Here is a 23,302-nt window from a genome sequence, read left to right on the forward strand (position 1 = left end):
TCATCATTATTTTGCATTGTACAGGTTATAATTTAAATAAAAAAGTTAATAAAGCTGTGCCTTACTATCTATTTCTAGTAAGGGACAACTTTATTATCCCTTACATACTGTACGTAATAAAAGTTATTATCAATGTTTATTAGTCATGAATTCCCACAAGTGTAGACGTTGCCAGTCGCTACAAAATATCATAAAAAAGGAATTCGCCAACTTCGAGACAAAATAAGTAATGGAAAATTGCGTTCTCTTTTCAATCGGTCCGAATTTTATTTGTATTTGTAAAACGGCGACTGAGAGATGCGAAGTTGTATGGTCGCGTCACCGTTCGAAAACCTCTGCTAAGGCCACAAAATAAGAAAAAACGCATGCAATGGACTTTTGCCCATCGAGATTAGTCTGAAGAAGAATTTAAAAAAGTTCTTTGGACCGAAGCTATATAATGCTATTCGGTTCAAAACGAAGAATTTACGTTCGACGCAGTGCCCAAGTAAAGATGATGCCAGACTGTGTAGTCCCATTAATGAAGCATGGTGGTGGCTCAATTATGGTCTGGGGTTGCTTTTCTAGTCAAGTAACTGGCGATTTGATAAAAATTGACGGAATCATGAAAAAGGAACAGTACAAAAAAAAATTAAAATAAAATGTTCCGTTCCTTCGGGATTGAGATTAATTGGAGATGGATTCGTTTTCCAACAGGACAATGATCCTAAGCATAGCTCAAAATTATGCAGAGGATATTTGGAAGAGAAAGAGGCACAAGGCCTGTTAAAAAACATGGTTTGGCCTCCTCAGAGCCTGGATCTCAATCCCATTGAGCTTTTGTGGGAAGAGCTTGATCGGAACGTCCGTAATTGTGGTCCATTCTCGGGAGAAGAAATGTGGAATAAGAAATGTGGAATATGAGAAAGTTGGAGCAATATATCACAAGAAACAATTAACAAATAGATTGCCCGTATGCCGAGACTTGTGAAAAAAGTCATAGAGTGTAAAGGAGGATTTTTTGATGAAAAATCAGTTTAGCTAACTATAGCCTTTTTTAGCATGGACTGTTAATATTTCTTTACGCTTTTCAACTATATTGTGTGTCAAAAAGTGTTTTATTGGATAATTTAACAATTTATTTAAACATTTAATATTTTATTGGAGTTTAATTTAATTTTCGTACTTTAATTAAGGTGGTCTTAAACTTTTGGCCTGCAGTGTATACATATATATATATATATATATATATAGTCTGAATCTCGGAAACGGCTCCAACGATTTTCATGAAATTTAGTATGCAGGGGATTTCGGGAGCGATAAATCGATATAGCTAGAATTCATTTTTAGAAAATGTCGTTTTATCCTTGTTTTTAGGCAATGAAAAAATGGCTACAATATCGTTAGAAAACGAAGGTAAATTTCACATTTGTCAACAAAGTCTTAATAGCTCAGGTGGGAAATGGCCGATCGGGATCCACTGAGAAGACCACGATTCAAATCACCATGTCTCCAGAACGATTATTTTTTTCTTTATTTTTTCTATTTGCACTCATGATTTTTTATTTAAATAACTAATTCATATTTTTATTAGTATGTCGGTAATTCGTATTTAAGTATAATTTCCAAAAAACAAGATTAACTAAAAATACCGAGCTAAGCTCGGTAATCCAGGTACTATTTTATTTATTTATTTAAGTAGTGTTAAATTTTGCCCCCCTCTAAAATAGCCTACCCCAGGCCGCCACTACGCTACGCCACTGGCCATACATCATACATTAACCGCTTTAACTTAAGCACAAAAAGGGATTCCACAAGACAAATATTATTACTACATATAACATTCTGCCCAAAATCATTCTATATTTGATCATACCTTATGTTTATTGCCAGGGACCCGTAGCAATCCCTCGTCCTTGATTCTTGCTTGTAGAGCTGAAGAAAGTTCTCGCAGAATGGACGGAACCGAACTCCATGTCTCTTCCCAGATGATCATGTCTTTTCGAAGCAGAGTTTCTAGAGCGACGCCGAATACTGCGCCTTCTGTAAAACAAAATTAAGATAATGAAATTCGAACAATATGTAGCTCTGGTATTCTTTCTTGTATTTACTTATTAATTGACCATTTTAAAAAATTCAAAATTCAAAATAGTTTATTGATAATAATAAGTTTTAACAAACAAGTCGCAAGGGCCCCTGTACTGGGTGGTGTCCCGTATTACTGGGTACCCCGCTCATCCACCAAGGCTTACAATATTAATCAATATCAGACAAATAATAATTAAAGAAAAAATGTCATGATAAAAAATGATAAGTTTTATGTGTGTGTACGTGTGCGTGTGTGTGTGTGTGTGTGTGCGTGAGTAATCTTTAAATTTAAAAGATCGACTTATAATACTATTCATGTAAATAAAAATTCCGTAACCTATCTAAGACTTTCTTTATTTTTAGGAAAGAGCATAACAAACCTTCTTTCCGCTTCTTTTTGGGTGTTTTCCTTTTGTGGAAGGGCAATGAATATCTATCGAATAGGGCTGTTAATTCGAGCCACAACAGAGGTTGTAACTTCTTTAACTGAGCCTCGTTGAGAGTCTCGATGTCAACTGTGCTGCCTGGTTCGGGCCACTCCTGGAATATTAAAAATAATTACTGGTACTGCCATGGATTTATTGATGTAGAGGACTTAAGATTCTAATGACGGGTTAGTAATCCGGAGTTGGGAAAATGTCGGTTCTGTTATGAGAAGTTTTGTAATTTTATTTCATTAAACGCTGTCAACGAATTGACAAATACACTTAAAATTGGTACACTAAAGTACAGCGATGCTAGTCAGGCGTTAAACCAGCGATATTTTGGTTAAGATTCACCATTCTGTCAAGTTGACTATCTCCACTTTAACGAATGATAAGCGTTCGAAAATCAAATGCTCTCTATTGCCCTTCACATTAGTTGGTCTCTATACAAAACCACCAAATACTCATTTTCCTCAAGATTGTAATAAAGATATTTAAAACCTCTCTCAACAAGTCGATTTGTACAGAAACACTAAATGCATATAACCAAAACTAAATGAAACTAACCTCTTCTTGATCTAACAACTGTCGGTCAAGATTGAACTTGTGCTCAAAACTCAACGGTTGTTGCGCGGCGGCGGCACTCTTTGTCCTTGAGACCGGGGCGTGTTTCCTGCAATTAAACACAATGAAATGATTAAATCTCGTTTTATTATTAAATTAGATGATAAAAACGTTTATTGGCTTATTACTTCCACAGATGGCTTTCTTTTGACTGAGGATTTTATAGAGAACTAGCTGACCGTTAGCTAGTTGTTCCGCCCTACAGATCAGGGCGACATTATGACCCGAAGTTATAAAAAATAGCCTACGACATACGACCTATTCGCACACCTACCAAATATACACAACAAATTTTATGAAAATCGGTCAAGCCGTTTCGAAAGAGTTCGATAACACACATAATTTGTTATGTGGTGATACCAGATTTTTAGAAGATAATGGTTTAGTGATAAACACTTACATAAAAAGTTCGTTGTCCTTCAAAATGGACCCATTAATGCGCTCCTTGCCTATCCTCGGCCCCTGGACTGTACCGTATCTTTGATAGCCCAATAGTTCAATACCCTCTGGAAGAAAAATAATATATTTTGATATTAGTTTTTGTCAATAATAGATTTTATAATTATATATTATTACAAATTAATGCATGAAGGCAAATCGTAAAAAAATTAAAATTCTAGAACAACTTAAATGTTTGTTCAAATTAATTAAAGATTTTAACTAGTTGCGCTCGCGATTTCTCCCAAACAATTTCCGATACTGTTGGGAATGCTGGAATAAAAAGTAGCATATGTGTTATCCGCCAACCCGCACTAGAGCAGCGTGGTGGATTAAGCACCGACCTTTCTTCTACATGGAGAAAGCGGCCTATGCCCAGCATTAGAACGTTACAGATTGAATCGTTTATGTCAGATATATTAAATGTATACGAGCAATTATTGATGCCGCGTTGGCGCAACGGTTAAAGCCATGGATTGTACCTGTTGCGCTGGCGGTTACGGGTTCGATCCCCGCACATGACAAACATTTGTATTGGCCATACAAGTGTTTACCGTGGTCTGGGTGTTTGTACTGTCCTTGTGGGTCTCCCCACCGTGCCTCGGAGAGCACGTTAAGCCGTCGGTCCCGTTTGTTATCATGTACACCTGATAGCGATCGTTACTCATAGTTGGAAATATATCCGCCAAACCGCATTGGAGCAGCGTGGTGGATTAAGCTCTGATCCTTCTCCTACATGGGGAAAGAAGGCTATACCCAGTAGTGGGTTATTACAGGCTGAAGCGAGCAATTATAGCTTACCAGTGTTGGAGGCGATATCAGCCCAGTGTAGTTCATTGGGCTTGAAGAGCTCGTGCATGGGGCGCGGGGGCGAGTGGGGCGAGTGGGGCGAGTGGGGGGAGTGGGGCGCGGGCGCGGGCGGCGACAGGCGCGTGCGGCGCGTCGCCGGCGCGGACGGCGTGCGGGCGACCGGCGCGTGCGTGCCCACTGGCGGGAAGTTGTCACTGGAGACAAAGTAAAACATATACAACCATTCATTTATTATTTCCATCACAATAATGTTGATACAATGAAACCTTATCTTATTAAAGATGCGAGTATAACTATAACACAAAATTTGACAACTCGATTAGTGAGGGACTGGTGCTCAAAAATATATAAAATATCTGTATTACAAGTTACCATATAAATGGAAACATTAATTTCGCTATAAAGGCGATTACAAACACAACGAACGTAAAATAAGTATTTAAACGAGTTAAGTTATGGTAACAAAATGAGCAATCAATTTAAAAATTGCTACATTTTAAAATTAGGTACATTATATACTCAGGTACACCGTTTTATCAAGATACCTTGTTGTCTCGATACTCAATAAACCTTCTGAATGCAAATAGAAGAGGATAGTTTTGCCTAACATTTCGACTTTTTCGGTCAATGTCTTAGATTTTTTTTACTTTTTCGTTATTACCTAAGTTAAAAATGTCAACATTAATGTTATCATAATCATTGGATGTTGCAGAGAGACTGCAATCTGAAGGTTATTGAAATGGAAGTTATTTAGTGTTTATTAAAAAGAAAACTTTGACCGTTTTCAAACAGTTGATAAAAAACTAAATAGTATTGAACATACGACATTCAATTTTAAATATTATCCTAACATATTATCTCGGTATAAAACAACTAAAATCCTACATGTTCATAGCAAATATGCACACTAACATTTATTTACACTTTCGCCCGCCAATACAAGGTTTTAACAAAATGACAAATGATATAAGGGAACATCCATTAATTACGTAAGCTCAGAATGGGGGGAAGGGGTCCAATAAAATCTCACCGAATCTCATTAAACCGAGGGGGGATAATCGAAAATCTCACATCAACTTAAAAAAATATAAAATATTAAAGATATTAAAAATATATATATTTTAGTGTTCATTTTCCCGCTAAAATAACTCTCGTCGCTATTAAATCATTTAGTTTTTGCTTTGAATTTTATTTAATTTAAATAAATTAACTATAGTACACATGAACAGTTTATTATTTCCCGTCAATCTCTATTATATTCAGCTTGGACCTCACGTAAGGGAAGGGGGGGTCCAAACAAATCTCACTAAATATCAGTCCAAATAAAATATCATCTCACTATTTTTCATAATATATATCGAAAAATAGCTCAAGTAATTAATGGATGCCCCCTATGAGAATAGAAGTTGCGTCAGTTGCAACTGGCGGTCTTATCGCTTACATTAACATTAACATAGGTTATCTAGAAGTTAATCACAGTCTTAGCGTTTTTATTATTGTTGTAAATGTTAGTTATACAGGAAGTGTATGTAAATCGGGTATTTACACAAAGTCAGGTGGCGTGGCGTTGTCTGCCCATTCCGCGGGCGGGCTGCCAGAGCCTCCGCTCGGCAGAGAGTCCAACGAGTCAGGGGTCGCACTGCGCGACCGTGGCTCACTGCCGCTCGAGTTCTGCAATAAATTACAATAATAATTACAGTCTGGAACACAGGACCATACGGTGCATAAGTAATCTGGTTGTGCTCGTATCCGTATTGTAATAAGCGGATGCTAATGCATTTCAGGCTCAGTTGAGAGTCAATTGGTGACTTCACAAAACACACTTCCACATAAAATGCAGAATTTCACTTCCATACCCACCCCTTATCATATGCGAAGGCTAGTTAAGAGCACGTTGACTATGAACAGTCATTAGGTGCTAGCAAATAGCCTCGTGACTTCATATGCTTGGAAAATCACAGAAGATCATAGAAGAAGCTTACAGATCATAACTAAATAACACTGGCTGTGAAGTAGTGTTGTATTCCTGTGGTATGTAAGATATTAGGAGCTTTTAGGAATGTTGGTGATATGGTCAGCAACTTTTAATGCTCCTGGTATTGTTAGCATCTATTAACTGCCGTATCCACGTATCTTCGGGCGAAAATGTATACTTTTTTTCACCTTCACATTCCTTCATAGGGACAAAGTACTTGGAGTTTAATCTGAACAGCTCTACGGAGCATAAGTAGATCATCGTAAGTTTTCGAAAAAGTCTTGGGACGATACATAGTTGTACTCATGATGTCTTTCCATCTTTTAGTCTCTAGCGGTCGATTTATAAAGAAAATTTCTACATTTTAGCTTATATTGACCCTAATTACTTTAGTATACATAATTAAATACACGGTCGTGTACGTCGTTTTAAGCAGCCTTATTCATGTTTTCTGTCCATCCTTTTAGAATTGTCTTTCAATTTGGGCATTTATTTTGGGCTTTGGATATATTTATATGCCCATTCAAAGTCTGATAGGACGGTCAACAAACTAAAGTCATTTACTAAAAGATAAGAAATAACGCCTAGTGATAAATTACAATGTAAGTTCGTTTCCTTTTTTTATTTTAGTATCACATTTTCCTTAGCTCTACTTCCATTTAGACGATAGCGCCTATGAAGCGCTAATGGACCACAATAATCCAGTAATAAAATATTCATAAAAATAAATTATAAAAATATAAATTAAAAAATATTCTTAAATTATAATCTTTTTAAATTATTTGATTTTTATTCGACTCAAACGAGCACTTTCATATAAATATTTAAAAAAAAATCTATAATTTTAGAAATTGATAGCTGGATTTTTATCTATTTTAAGCACTACGTATTGAGTTGTCGGCGATTTGGAATGTGGTTTCTAGTTTTTTCAACACAACTTTTTCACTATTTAGTCATCTCAGACTATATATTATACTAGCCGACCCGTGTCCACTTCATTGGGCGTTCATTATTATTTCTGGTGCAAATATATAGTAAATCATCTCGCCCGTATTTCTCCGGCTTGATTTACATATACTGAATTTTTTGTTTAATAACAATAAAATATAGCCTTATATCACTCCTGAATAGTGTAGCTTTCTGTTAGTGAAAGAATTTTCATTATCGGATCAGTATTTGCGAAGATTACTCCCTATAAACAAACAAAGTTAGAAACTTTACCTCTTTATAATATTAGTATAGAGAAAACGAAATCTTATATAAAAAGTTGTAGAGCTTATTTGAATAGAGCGTCCTCAATAAGAAACTTTTATTGCATTTTACACTTTTCTTAGAAAGGCTTATCTATCCTGATTACATTCATACATTTCAGTAGATGATTCACGTGGTTTCACTCGCAATTAAATTTACTGTTCTTTGACTATAAGTCGATTAGAAAAAAAAAGAAGTATGTAAGAAGGTTACAAGTAGATTTATAGATACTTAAACTAGCGCATCGAAGCAAATAGAAAGTAATACCTAAAGAATTTGTATATGAATGACCTAGGTAAATATATTACGAAACAGACAATAAATTTGTAGAAGGGAAGCGCCACACCTATCGGTCAGTAAAACCGCTTTAGTTACAAATACTTCTGTGGTAATGTTATAAACAGGTGCAATTGTAGTAAAAACTAATAAGGTCACATTGTTTTCTTATGTATACGGACTCCTTGGTGTGTATTATATTATTTGATTACTGTCAGTTTTTGAACTGAACATTGCAAATCGTAAAACTATAAAGAAGTTTAAATTGGTGAAACATAAACAAAGATTAAATTTTTAATTAATTTTTCTTTCCATTTTTACGCTGCTTAAAGCTTGCTTGGCAGAACGGGCGAAACGGAAACGTTTATAGTACGGTGATATATATAAGGTGTGAGGTCAATCATGCATAACAGTTTTACAACAAAACCGGAACGAATCGAATCACTTAAAGCGTCAGAAAGACAAAAATAAGTTTAATTGTTTACAAACGACTCACGTTTTTGTCTAATAGAAAGTTGCGTGAGAAGACAGGCCTGTTAATATACCTACGTGTCGTAATCAATGATCAAATAGCAGGGATTAGCGATTGTTTTAAATGGGAAGTGAATTTTTTTTTCGACTATATTTTCGTTATCTTTGTCATAATGTGACATTATATTATGTAATATATGAAAGTTAGATTTAACCGTTTGACAGGTACGCGTGAACAGTTAACAGCGATACCGCGATTCTCTAATAATAATTAAATATCTATACTAATATTATAAAGCTGAAGGGTTCGTTTATTTGTTTGTTTGAATACGCTAATCTGGAAGTACTGGTTCGAATTGAAAAAAAAATATATTTTTGTCGGATAGTGCATTTACCGAGGAAGACTACAGCCTAAATAATATTTTAGTATGTTTTTCTTCAAATAACGCGAGTGAAACTGCAAGGTAAAGCTAGTGATATATATGTATATGTATTAAGAAAGATTTATAATTCCGTATATCAGTTAGCTGTTGCAGTTAAAAAAAATACATTAACTTTTAACGTTTGTTAGTTACATTGAAGACAGGAAAAGGATTTACCAGTTAGTAAAGAAAATCGAAGAGTAAAAGAAAGTAACACTGCGAGACAGACGTCAAGCGTCGAGCATGCAAGAGGCACTGAAGAAGAAATTGAAATGTTTGATGACTTTCAATGCAAAATGACCACGGTTTGGCTAATTTAGGATTGAGAAGACACGAAGGATAGTTATTGGTGCGGTCGAGATTATAGGCTCAATAACATTACGGACTAGAAATAGAAGATGTTTTATGACTAGCTTTTAGTCTATAAGAGAGCAAAAATTTTTAGTTACCTTTATTTTCTATAAGTCGTCAGTCATATCTTGACTTATCGCCAAAAGTATTTGTCAAAGCTATTTTGACTAACTCCTCGGAAGCGGAAGATAAGATAGAGGCAGAGGAACGACAATAGTTTGACGGCAGTAAAATAGGTTGATAACTTATGTAAAATCATTATAAGATATTTAACACATACACAAAACTCCTTCCTTAAACAAATTCATATATTATTTAAATATATTTTTGCGCCAAAGTTTTATATTTTCCGTGCTCATTATGTCTAGAACTTTTGTGTTATGTTTTTCTTTTTTGTTTTTCATAGTTTTTTTTTTTTTTATAATAGCGTTTTCTTGTGTGATTTACATGCCCCGAAATTTAGCAATTAAGCTGATTAGGGTAGGGTCATAATAATGAGGTAGGTTTGTCACCAACAACACCTTTCCAAAAACAAATTTATTTAAATTAATTCAGTCGAAAAAAATAGTCATAACCTAATCAACCTATATATATATCAAAAATATAGGTACAGTTAGGTCAGAGTGTAGCTAAGATAACTCCCAATTTTATGTCGATCGATCGATTGATTCAGCCCCTAATAACCCACTGATGGGCATAGGCCATCATCTTCGCCGTGTAAAAGGTTTTATTTTTTTCATTTTATACCCAAGCAATGTAACAAATGATTTTATAAAAACTTTCTTAACTTCTCAATCTTTAAAAAATATTCACGTTGGTATCCAACAAATCTATGGCGAGACTAATCAAAGAATCTATGACGTGTTAGTATAATGTCCATTGAGGAATGCAATGCAATTGTCATTCTATCTCAGTACATCGCTGCACTTCCTCGTACACACATGATCTGATTAAAACACCCACGCTTCTGAGAACAGGGTCGTTCACCTCGGGGTTAGAGCAGGATAATAGCCTAAGGACAATATTCAAAACTACCCACTATTAATTCAAAATAATTTAAAATCAGAAAATAACAAGTTTTGACATCTAGTTAATTGACATTTTTACTATATTTAATCATTATCACACAAGCTGTGCTCCGCGGTTTCATCTGAAGTAAATGTAAGGGTTTTACTACAACTGTTCACAGAAGTATTTCTAAACGGTGTATTAAGATGAGACATACACCAGATTTTGAATTAAACTTCTAGTAATACCACTATAAATACGACTTGTCATTTCGTATAGAAAATTTTGCAATTTGAGGGAAAAATTAATTAAAGCTTGAAATTGGTATATCTTCTCTTTTTACCCCTATACATAAGTGTGCTTCAATCGCAAGAGTTAAAAATGAATTAGAAGTAATTTAGTTAAACAGGCACAATTAAAACAACCGTTCAAATAGCTGTTAAACAATATTAGAGCTATAATCGGCAAGGAAGCTGCCCATTAAACGAGGAATCGGGGTCGACGCATCAACATGCGGCATTCATCGCGCTCCACGCACTGTGCTAACGACTCGGACACGATAATAAACATATTAAGATTGTTTCTAAATAATTGTTTCGTTTTTGTTATTTTTTAATTCATTAATCCCATATTGGATTCGGCTAGGAATGTAAAATTTAGGTGTGTAGTTCCGTTTCACGTAACATGTCAACTGTCAAATTTAAATTAAATTGTTGATATTTTTTGTAAATAGATGCTAACAATCATTAAATAATTAATGGACCGCATTGTTTGTAATAAATGTATCTATTGAACAAGATGCTGTGTGGCTACGGCACTAAAGAATTTAGCCACCCTCTCTCTTCCCGTGGGTGTCGTAAGAGGCGACTAAGGGATAACAAGGTTCCACAACCACCTTGGAACTTAAGAAGCCGACCGATGGCGGGATAACCATCCAACTGCTGGCTTTGAAATACACAGGCCGAAGACGGGCAGCAGCGTCTTCGGTGCGACAAAGCCCGTACTGCGGTCACCAACCCGCCTGCCCAGCGTGGTGACTATGGGCAAAACACATGAGTTCACGTTATTTTTGGCGTGAACTTGTGGAGGCCTATGTTCAGCAGTGGACTGTATAGGCTGTAATGATGATTGAACAAGATTATTATTAGAATTTCATGTATTAACTATGGCATTACTTTTCGAGTCACTTCCTTTTTATTTATTGCTTGATTATACATACATATTAAAAACAAAGTAATTTAATTGATTTTTTTTAGCAATTATTTAAGTAAAATCGATTTAGTTTTTGAATTTTACTTCTATTCAATTAGGCAAGTAAACTACACAATTTTCTTATGTAGAAGAGAATAAACTTGACCGACAGAGTAAATTAAGAACAGTTAAAAGTAGAAAAAAGTTTTTATATTTTTTGTTACGCTGAATACATTTTAACAAAATCAGATGTTTTCGTGACGATGATCAGATCAGATAATTTGTTAATCACGAATCTGATAACGATAAATGATATCTATGACGCAGTTACGAAATACACTTATTGCAGCCTAACTGGAGTGGATTATTGAAACAGTAAATCATATGATTGAGATCTATATATATATAGGGGATGCTTCAGATTCTCTGCAGCAAAAATTTGGAATGACTTACCACCCCCATTGAGATGTCAAATGAGTACTGAAACGTTTAAGACAAAGTATCGAAAAGCTTTACTCAATCGACAAATTGCTGCGGAGAATCTGAGTCATGCCCATTGGAAACTGCTTGATCTGAGAAATTTTTTTTTCCAAAAATGATTTTTTCATATACAAGCACACATACACAAACATACACATACACAAACATACACATACACACGCACACACAAATGCATGCTCACGCAAGGGTAACTTTTACATGTTATAATATTATTGTTTATACTACAATCGTTTTTTGGTCAATGTCCTGCTTTGGATACATTTACAAAGTCGTACGGAAACCGGGGAGCACACTGCTTATTCCCACCCAGTATCACAGGGAGAAGGGAGTGGCTGAAAAACAGCGCTGCATGGGACTTAAGTCCTGTGTCAGCTGAAGCTGAGCCACTTCCTATTGCCTATTCATATTTTATTTTTTGTCAAATTTTAATACGTTTTAATATATGTTATGTTTTCATGTTTTTTTTTGTGTATGTTTACTTAACGTGTTATTTTAACTTGTATATATGTGGCAATAAATCATTTTATTATTATTATTATTATTATTATTATTATTATTATTATCTAAATTACATTAGTAAAAGTAATTCAACGGTCTTTAACTGATTGGGAAGCCTCTATTAGTGGATTTAGAAATACATAAATTAGTCTTAGACCACAACAAACATTTTTAAGTGTACCACAATATAAGAAAAAGTAGATTTACTTATTAATACAACTATAAATGCAATAAATATACATTTCCAAGGTCTCTTTTTAATATTTGTCATGAGAGAGTTTGATGACCTTTAAGGTTCTTTTTAAAATTACGTTGACTTAAGTTGTCAATGACAAAAAAAAATAACGAAAACTACAAAAGCATTCGATATATAAATTGTTGATAGTTCACTCACAATAACACCGCTTACATCGCCTAAAATCGGATTTTAATCTAAATTATTTTATGATCCAAGTTTAGTTTCACAGCTTAATATATTTTTGGGGTTCTCTACGAATGTATTTACGTAATTCTTGATAATGACGTTGCTTATATAAAAGTTTAAAAGTAACTTCGAGATTCAAAGACTTTTAGTCAAAAATATACCATTTCTAAGGTTTTCAAATTTCATTTAAGGTTGTATTTTCAATCGTGCCGCAAAATCTCCTTCGTGTGTTTTCAAATAATCCAGAAAAATTTATAAAAAAAAAACAAATTCAAAGGGTTGTTTTCATGTCAAAGATTCAAAGAGTTTTGTGACAAAGATTACACTCTAAAAGCGTAGCCACGGTCTTATATACAAAGCTGTGTCCTAAATGTCACTAATCATCTCAAGTGAAACCGCGCGACACGTTTAGCCATTAATAACAATTTAACATACGTGTAAATGTTAAAAGATGAAATCTATTAAAAACGGCCTTTTCCATATGCATGTAATTGATTCAAGAGCGAAATAATTAGCACAAACTTATTAAAATTTACTTAACAGTTTGCATGATTGATGTACATTGTGTATTTGTATTTGCTTCTGTTTGTAATAGGGCTTGTTCACTGTGTGTCGTACCCCAATATATGAACTTTTTACATTAGGATAATAAAAAACCTTATTTTGTTTTTATATTTTTATAAAAAGATTTATTTGACAGATGTCAACAATTTACATTTTACATTAATTTTTTGATATTTATATATTGCTGTGGTATAATACTTTTATGTTATTTTATCCTTTAATAAAAATTTAGCAAATATTTTAAGGACACTATTATATTGCCACTAATCTAAATTACATAGAATAAAGTTGGGTTCAGTTTGATTCGCACATACATATCTTTACTCCATTACTTCGTAATCACAAAGAAGTATGTATTTACCAATATATCGAGATAGGAGCGCATCAGAGCCAGCCCCTTGCAGTTTATCATCTTCTCGCACACCTTGTGACGGACCGTTTCGCAGATCATATTTAGGTTATTTATCTGACCACCATACGACAAAACACACACAACATCACGATACACCAACACCAAACACTGACTGAAACGGTCTGAATTATACACCCATTATAGTTTTGAAATTTGCCGGACGCAAGGCAATTTACACAGTCGAGTTTCCGTTTCGTTTGTACTCGTAATTGTAAAATATAATTTCTATATTAACTCACTAATTGAACTCATCAATTTACATGAACACCTCTATTTCATACTCCAATGTACCAATTATGATTATAAACGCTTCAAAGAAATACTCTGAACGAGTTAGAAACACCTTTTCCTCAACAAGGCCATTTCTGAACTAAATTTCGGAGTTTAACCTTAATTACATATTTATCTAACGACGTTAGGTTATTACGTAGCCCTAATTGCTGCTTGCTAGTCCATTTTAAAACAATCTTAACTATTTCACATAAATTTGTACTGAGATTTACAGAAAACAAAATGTTTTCCGTGTTCGCGGACTTTTGTTAATTACATCTAAGCAAAACATGTTGTCGTTTTTTAGCTTAATTAGCTAATTAGATCTGTTATCATCACGTCTTACGTAAAATTACAAATTACCCTCAAGAGGTGTTATTTCAGAGAAAGTGTAATAAAAAGTTAGAACAGATTCGGCATTAAGATTTTAATTGTTAACGTAATCACATCATCATCATCACAGCAGCCTTTCGCAGTCCACTACTAGACATAGGCCTCCACAAGCTCACGCCAAAAATGGCGTGAACTCATGTGTTTTACCCATAGTCACCACGCTGGGCAAGCGGGTTGGTGACCGCAGGGCTGGCTTAGTCGCACCGAAGACGCTGCTGCCCGTCTTCGGCCTGTGTATTTCAAAGCCAGCAGTTGGATGGTTATCCCGCCATCGGTCGGCTTTTTAAGTTCCAAGGTAGTATAGTGGAACTGTGTTATCTCTTAGTCGCCTCTTACGACACCTATGAAAAGAGGTCGACAAAAAATTGTATAAAAAAAGAACAAGATCAAGGCGATCCTGTTTATAAACAAGAAGTGTAATCGCGCAATGGAAAAGCGGATTCGGATTGCGATATATTTTTTAATCGGAAAACGATTGGTAGACTATTCACTGTTCATAAAATAAAACCCGAGTTCCTTTAACTAATTTCACAATACAAACGTATCGAAATCATTCTGCGTCACCATCTAACTGTAGTGGTCACTATTGTCAACTGACTTCAATAAGCAGGAGTTCCTCAATTCGACTGCATTTTTTATGTGTCACGATTTACGATTCAGCTTGTAGCATCTCACTATTTAGCATAGGCCCTTTTTCCACTTAGAAGAAGGATCGGAACAAAATCTACCACTTTGCGCCACTGCTGGTTGCCGTTTCTGTCTGTTACCTCATAACTTTTAACTAATAGTGGGTATTGTATATATACTTGATGTCGCGTTGGCGCAAGGATCACAGCGCTGGTTTGTGGCTGTAACGCTGGCTGTTGCGGGTTCGATCCCCACACATGACAAGCATTTGTTATGGCCATAAATATGTTTGTCGTGATTTGGGTGTCTGTGCAGTTCTTGTGAGACCCCCCACCGTGCCTGGGAGAGCACGTTAAGCTGCAGGCACCGGTTATTATCATGTAAAGAATATATCCGCTAACCCTTGTGATTAAGCTCTGATCATTATCCTTCATTGGGGAAGATACCTATACCCAGCAGTGGGATATTATAGGCTGAAGCGTATACACTTGTCGATGTCAATTGCAGTCGGTTTTTTTTTTGTTTTTTTTTTAAATATATAGACTAGCGCTTGACCGCGATCTCACCTGAAGTCAAGTGAAGATGCAGCCTAAGGTGGTGCGCGCTTGCCTAGATGATGCCTATTCACTCTTGATTTAAAGATACCTAAGTTATAGCTCGTTGGAAAAACGGAAGCCGGAAGGGCATTCCAAATTTTAGCGGTGCGAATTAGGAACGAGGAAGCAAATCGTTTAGTGCGAGATCGTGGGATTTCAACCACATAGCGGTGCAGATTCATGCGATGCCTTGCGGTTCGGTGGTAGAAAGGTGATGGTGGAACCAAATTGTATAGTTCTAGAGCACACTCTCCGAAATATAACCTGTAAAATACCGACAAACAGGCAACCTTGCGCCGATGTTCGAGACTTTGAAGTCTAGAGCGAACCAGCGATTTGTCACCGATGAGTCTTCTGGCGCGTCGATCCACAGGATCCAAAGCAGCGAGCTGGTACTTGGCAGAGCCATCCCATAAGTGGCTGCAGTACTCCATACACGATCGAACTTGTGCTTGGTAGAGAGTAAGAAGCTGTTCCGGTGTGAAGTACTGCCTGACTTTATTGAGGATACCAAGTTTCTTACCAGCAATTTTTGCCTTGGATTCTATGCATTGTCCGAAGTTCATTGTTTTGTTTGTTGAGTTTGAGGACTATCACAATTTTCAGCAAAATCTATTCTCTGAAATGTGTCGTAATTATTAATTAATTAACAAAAAAGAGACATATTAATGTTAAATAATGAGCGGGTCTCGATATAGTCACATCTTGTGCTAGTGAAATTTTTTGTTGACATCTTGAATCGTTCAACGATGACGTCAAACGTTGACGTCATACAAGTCTTTGTCGACTATCACTAGTAACTTCCCGGAATAGTCTTTTAACTTTTTGATGTTTTGGAAAACATCTATTAAAATATAAAATAATGCACTCAAAATAATAAATAACTAGCACAATATAAGCAACTTTGAATGTAGATAAGTCTTTCCGCCTGACAAGTGTTAATTGACAAGCGACATTACTAAAAATGTTATTATTTTTAAGGCTCACGCTAATATATTATAAACTTGGATAAACTGCCAAACCGGAATAACTTAAACTGACAAAAGTCAAACTGGAAAACACTTCAAGACTGTTCTTATTCCTTTAAAACATTAAAGAAAATAATCCATTTAACCCTAAACTGTCACAAATCTAAAACGCAAACCAGGATATACTCTGCTCAAAATCTGGAATAGCCAGACAGGGGAAGTACTACCTTAATAAGATCACAGCCAAATAACGCTGCTCTAAAGTAATGTTGTGTTTCTGCGGTGAGTAAAGCAAGCAGAGCTTCTGTGGAGGATCGAGGGTTAGCGTCGATAACGCGCTTGCGATGCTTCTATTGTTGCAGGCGTCTATAGGACGGTGTCTGCTTACCATCAAATGTGCCGCACGCTTGTTTACCACTTCAGTCATTAAAAAAAAATTGAAGATAGCGCTCTATTTTACTCCAAGCAGTCACAGATCTAACAAACTAATAAGAAAACCACAAGATCACAATGACCAAAATGCGATAAAAAACTCGATCAAACACACAATTATAGATTATAATGGCGAGTCATCCGTCTCGTGACAATTTTCAAACCATTAAACCACAATCTACGTTGCATTGTGTCAATGCGGTGTTAAAGCGACAAATGGACCGAGATCATTTACCTAATCCACATACAATGATTGTTCTTTTCAACTGACTTCAAAAAAGAAGGAGTCTCCATCCAATAGCATTAAAAAAATTAATCAATGTTTATTATGATGCGTTGTGATACACAACATTCGAATTTCGAATTCGAATAATTGTTACGTTTTTTTTTTTGCGCAGTTCTTACTGACTCTATTATATTACAGAAAGGTAGAGGCGCGTGCGTGTACCACGTAGGCGCATAAACTAAATAATAATTATTTAATTCTACATGTGTAAATTAAATGTTAGCATTTTGATTGTAAATTGAATTTCGCCTTAAAAAAATATTGAAATAAAACTCATTTATCTCAAATCGTATCAAGTCAATAGTGTCAGAAATAATGATATTAAAAAAAAATTAATATGCCACAAAAATCCGCGAACTTCAATCATTAACTTTTCTTAATAAACAAGCTTTCTAACATACTAAAAAAAATCGGATCGCTAGATGTCGGAGATTACGTGACAAACAAACTAACAAACTTTCACTTTTATGATGTTACTAGCCGGATCGTTCGTTTTCATCTGCTTTGACATTTTTTTTTTCCTTTATTTGTAGAAGAGGTTTTGGTCGCTTAGCGACTATGTCAGCCCCCTTATTCTGCATAACAAAATCACTGTACTCGTAATGTAATTAATTTTGAAAACACAATACAATTTGATCGCTAATGCTTTGACGTTTAACTAACTTTAAGTTCTTAATTATATTATTTTTTTTATATGAATTATATTACTTAAAAAATTAAAACAAAAAATAAGTAATAATATATTATTACTTATTTTTTTAATGTATTCATATTTCTATTGTTTAAAAACGTTGGTGAGAATAATCTTTTAGGTAAAGATTCTTTCATCCGCTTTCAATTTTTGTAACCCCCGTATCCCTACTCGCCCCTATAGCAGATGAATTTCCTAAAAACTACTTCTAAAAAGACATATACGCTACAAAATTAAAAATCAATATTTTATTTATCCGTCTCTAGCTCTCTAGTTTCGACTGAATGAGCTTTAAAAAGTGTAGACATCGAAAATGTCTTCTATAAATACTTGGTACTACTTGGTAATAGATTTAAAAATAGTCAAATATAATCATGACTCAAAAGAAATCTGGGTGATAAGTAATTACAAATATTTTATACTTTCTTCCAATATCAAGGTCCTGATGTTCTCGAAGCAAACTTTCGTTCATGATAATCAATTTTCGCACGTAATTATCCACAGCTAATTCGAAAATGGCGAACGATTGGATACGATACTGTCACAGTATTTGTTCGAATAGCTTCATTACTTGTTTATATGGAATCTAATTTTCCTTCGATACACAACGACACTGTACAAAGGCGTGTGCTGAGTTAAAAAGGGTTATAAAAAGAAGATTTTATTTGTGACTTATTAGTAAATAATACTGGCTTAAAATTGTTTATTTTCCTTTTTTTTCTCTTTTTTACAGAGAAATACAATTTACCACTGTCATTTAGTGTCAACAGTCAGGTGCAGAGAAATGACGAAACTAAAAAGCATTTTTAGAACCAGATTTAAAAACGCAGATGGCGCTTCTTTAACATGCCATATATTTGAAAATCAGAAAACGTAAATAGCTTATGAAATTAGAATCCTAGATTTTCTAATATCGTCAAAATTGTAATCAAAGGTAAAGAATACGCTTTATTATAAAATCATTGATGAAGATAATTTATGGAATACTATTTTTAAATCTAGATCAAAGACATGTTTATGGCTGTGGAATTACTCTCGCGTGTCATGAAATCATAAAAAAAAACTGAAATAAAATAAAACTAAGGACTAATAGTAACAGATCAGTAAAATATTAGATTTAAACGTTGACATTGAAGTGATGAGACAAATGCTTGTCCGTGTTTATAAACAAATGAATGCTAAACGGATAGCGATATCTTTATATCTATCTAGATATATTCATAATAAAATATAGCATAAATTTTAATTACTAGTTTTCTAGTTTTGCTTTTTGATTGCTACTAATGGTTTTACCATTAGTAGCAGCTACTAAATCATAAACTATTATATCGGTATATATGCATATGTGGGTATGAAGTATAAAATCTTACAAATTAGAAAACTAAAAAGAGCGTAAACGATCTAAATATTAAAGAAATTCTTATATCTCGTAATATAATTACATCTCGTAATATAATTATTTGGGGAAAAGCATGGTTTATGAATAAAAAAAAAACTTTCTCGTTTAATTCTTGACCACTCGACGCGACTCTTTAAGATATATTAAAATATTAAAATATTTTAGTTTCGGTCATCGCACCCGCTCTTACGATTTGATCCGAAAACAGAAAATAATTATGTTAAAACCTTCATAGAGAAAATATATCTTAATGAGGTTTAAATTTGAATCTTAAACTTCGGAGTATTTAGTTCAGAACATGTAATTAATGTACGCCATTCTTGTTTTAATTTGAAGTAACATTCAATTTAAAAAAGAAATGCCTAATAAATGACATGTTAATTTTTTTAACCCTCTAGTTACTTTTTAGTCTATACATAATGAAAGAGTCTATTGATAATTTAAAAAAAAAACAAACAAACATAAGAAGGCGGTTGGTCAAAAAAAACAAAATGTAAAAACTAAGACATACGTTTAGAAATTCCACGTTTTAACAACCAAACTAGTTTATCCAGATTCGAGGCTAACGGTGCGTGCGGAATTAATAAACGTTCATAAACTTGACACAGACGAGCGGAACAAGTTTAGACGTACATCTGATTTCATTCATGTCGACTACCGTATTATAATCGAACTATATTTATTGAATAATGTATTTTAAATCGAAAGGAATAAAGTATGTTTTCGTAAAAAAATTAGAGACAGTTGCACCAATCGCAAGAATGGTTTTATCAGACTGAATGTCGGTATGACAGAACGATAAACATGCCCGAAGTACCGAATAATATGAAAATAACGGCAGTAATAATTAAATTTAAAATGTTTGTAACTTGAGATTTTATAACATCACTGTTAAATTTTAAATAATAAACAAACGTATATATAAGTATGAGGATACTCAACGGACACTAGGATTAAAATTTTAAATGTTAATCTTACGTGTGTACGTAACAGAACTTACGAGTACAATAGAAGTATGTTAGAAACATCCGATACATCAATAAGGTAACTCGAATATATTATGGTTTAGCGTTTGTCAAATTTATTTTGTAACATAACATTTTGGTAGGTCCTTTCGACTCATGAACCAAAACCAGCAAATATGGAAAATGACATGCCTTGAATGGTAAAAAAGATACGTAACTCATCTTTTAAAAACGCCATAACTTAAATTTTGTTGCATTTTGAAACGAATTTTAGTAGTGATCATACGTAATTCATTTACATATGCGCGGAAGGAAAAATTTTAATGCATTAGTGGGTTTTCCCAGCGATTTTACTGTCTATCTTTATTTCCAATAATCACTTATTAATAAATGGCGATTTCCATTGTCTTTGATCATTTCCGAAATTCAAAAAATTGTTTCAAAATACACCAATAGTTTATTATTTAATTAATGTCGTCAATTTTATCGTTTTACAATTATATGTAAAATAGTTTTAAGTAAGAAAAGCAGAACACATGAATCCTCTTAAATATTCACGAATTCCTTGATCTAAAAGTGGCATTAGTATATATGTGATGCTGAAATGTCCCTAAAAAGAGAAGCATGCACGAAGGAGTGTTCAACCATTTTAATAATATTTAATAGCAGTTTTCAGCTATGAGCTATTTCCAAGTTCTAACTCTCTCAAACTCACTCTGTTCAAAATTAAAATAACTCTATTCAAATAGCCTTCAAAAGCATCTTCGAATCGTCATTTGTTACTTCAGTCGTCACCTTATTATTTAATAATTGTTAAAATGAAGCTACCACCGTTTCTGAATGTAGATTCTGCGGAGAAACTCCGCAGTTAGTCTTTTAAAAAATAAATTGTGTTTTAATACAAAACTGGTAATATCTTGCATGATATACAGCGTCAGTAAGTCCACACATCTTTATATTTATGTAATCCCGCACCGAATAATAGCTATAACTTTTAATTTTTAATAACTTTTTAATGCGAACATTAAATTTGTTTTTAATATAATCCATACGATTAACTCAGGAAGAGTCGAGTTTCCCGTATCACTATATAAGCATAGCTGTTGTATTTGTACGTTTAAAATTACGAAAATTTATTCTGCGAGTAAATGGTTCTTTATATGTTTCATTTATACTTTTTTTTTATATACATAACTAGGTCGGCAAACAACCGTATGGCTCACCAGATGGTAAGCGATTACCGTAGCTTTTAGACCTCTGCAAAACCAGAAGCATTGCAAGCGCGTTGCCGACCCTATCCCCAATTCTCTCAGAAGCTCTTGTCACTTTACTCATCAAGAGGAACACAACACTGCTTGAAATCAGTATTATTTAGCTGTGATTTTCTGTAAGGTCGAGGTACTACCCCAGTCAGTCAGCTCCATATTGAGCGGGAAATTTCCTGCTGTTGCATCCGGGACCCTCCAATTAAATGGGCTGAAGGCTCCCGCAGGGGTTTTTGTCGGTATTGCACCCCCAAGTGCTGAAGCCGACATACGGTCTAGGAATGCCTACCCAGGCATCCTGGATATCACCCGTAAATGGGTTCCCCTGCGATACCAAAACAAAGGAAATTTCCTGCTGTACCTTACCTCAGTCAAACCTATTTTACTTTAAAATTCTACCCTCCGAGAACGTTTTCAGACATTGGAAAGAAATACTAGTATAGAGTCGTTAGATTTTTCTTGTGGATGGTATAAAGAATTTACTACATTTCTTTTCATTTAAACGGGATTTATCGCAATTATCACTTCGAGAGTTCCGATATTTCGACGTAGCAAACACCATGGTCACGAAATTAAAAGTATCATGACCGCGAAATCTTAAAAATACTTATTGTTAATACTTCAAATGTCGACGACCAATTTGCTAATTTCGTTAAACCCAAATACGTCAACTTTTCTAATGTCGGGTAGACGATACACGTGTCATGTCGTAATTAAAAGAAACCACAACCCAAAATCCCATTTCGTATCTAATATATTTTGTAACGCGAATATATTAAAACTTGACACTTATATAAAACACAGAATACCGGTTCTGTTACGTTGTAATCTAAAGCTCAGTTCTCAAATTATGTTCCTAAATCTGCAAATTATGTGCGGTGCGAATTTTGCAATACCATATTAGACTTATTATATAAGAGATTGTTCTTTATTGCGTCCTTCTTAAATTTTGCAGCTCATAAAAGGCATAGTGAAACTTATTTTTTTATCTAATTAAAACTAACAACTAAAAATAATGTGCACATTATTTTTACAGCAATAAGTCAAGTTTCTTGAAACTTTAGGTATGTTTCGTAACTTTTTTCCTTATACTTTATGTTACGTGGTGACAGCTTTTCGTGTTAATTTAATCTAGATCATAACAATTGACATTACTTTAATTAATACGGGATTAAGCGATTGTTAGTTTGAAACTCGACAGGCGACATTGCACAAGCCATGATAATTGCGTCTGCAACGTCACCGAAACATTGGGAAAATTAACATATCAATTTCTGTAAGTCCCTTTACAGTAAAATCATTGATAGTTGCCGTAGAAGTTATTCACTTATTAATAAGTTTATACGTTAACTTACCTCCAAATCTCTAAAAACATCTCGAATGTCGGGTTTCTTAGCGCGCGAGGCAGCTCTCCGTCTCCTGACGGTCCTGTTGAGCCTCCTCACTCGTCTCCGTACAGCAGCCGCTTGTTCCCGAGGCAGAGGTCGCACGGCCTCACCCAGCTGGGCCTCGGTCACCTCGAGGCCGGCCTGGAACGGAGCTGCCAATGAGCCGAGACCAGCGGATTGAAGCCATTCTGTTTCTAATTCGCCTTCTGTTGAAGAAAGAATGGTTCTTGGTTATTTTAAAAATATATGTCATTTTAAATAATTTTATAAATGCGCTATAATCTATTACAATCATAAGAAGTAAGAATAACATT

General features: G+C 34.5%; 1 protein-coding gene across 1 annotated transcript in view; it reads right to left on the bottom strand.

The window, feature by feature from the left end:
- Positions 1-23,302, bottom strand: part of LOC123654994 (rho GTPase-activating protein conundrum) — an 84,777-nt gene that overhangs the window by 2,679 nt on the left and 58,796 nt on the right. Inside the window, 7 exon segments of the mRNA XM_045590846.1 lie at positions 1,856-2,022; positions 2,448-2,607; positions 3,060-3,165; positions 3,511-3,622; positions 4,356-4,558; positions 5,911-6,035; positions 22,956-23,194. Coding sequence (XP_045446802.1) covers positions 1,856-2,022; positions 2,448-2,607; positions 3,060-3,165; positions 3,511-3,622; positions 4,356-4,558; positions 5,911-6,035; positions 22,956-23,194 — 1,112 coding nt within the window.

This window comes from Melitaea cinxia, chromosome 1 (assembly GCF_905220565.1).
Source record: "Melitaea cinxia chromosome 1, ilMelCinx1.1, whole genome shotgun sequence".
NCBI classification, from domain to species: domain Eukaryota; kingdom Metazoa; phylum Arthropoda; class Insecta; order Lepidoptera; family Nymphalidae; genus Melitaea; species Melitaea cinxia.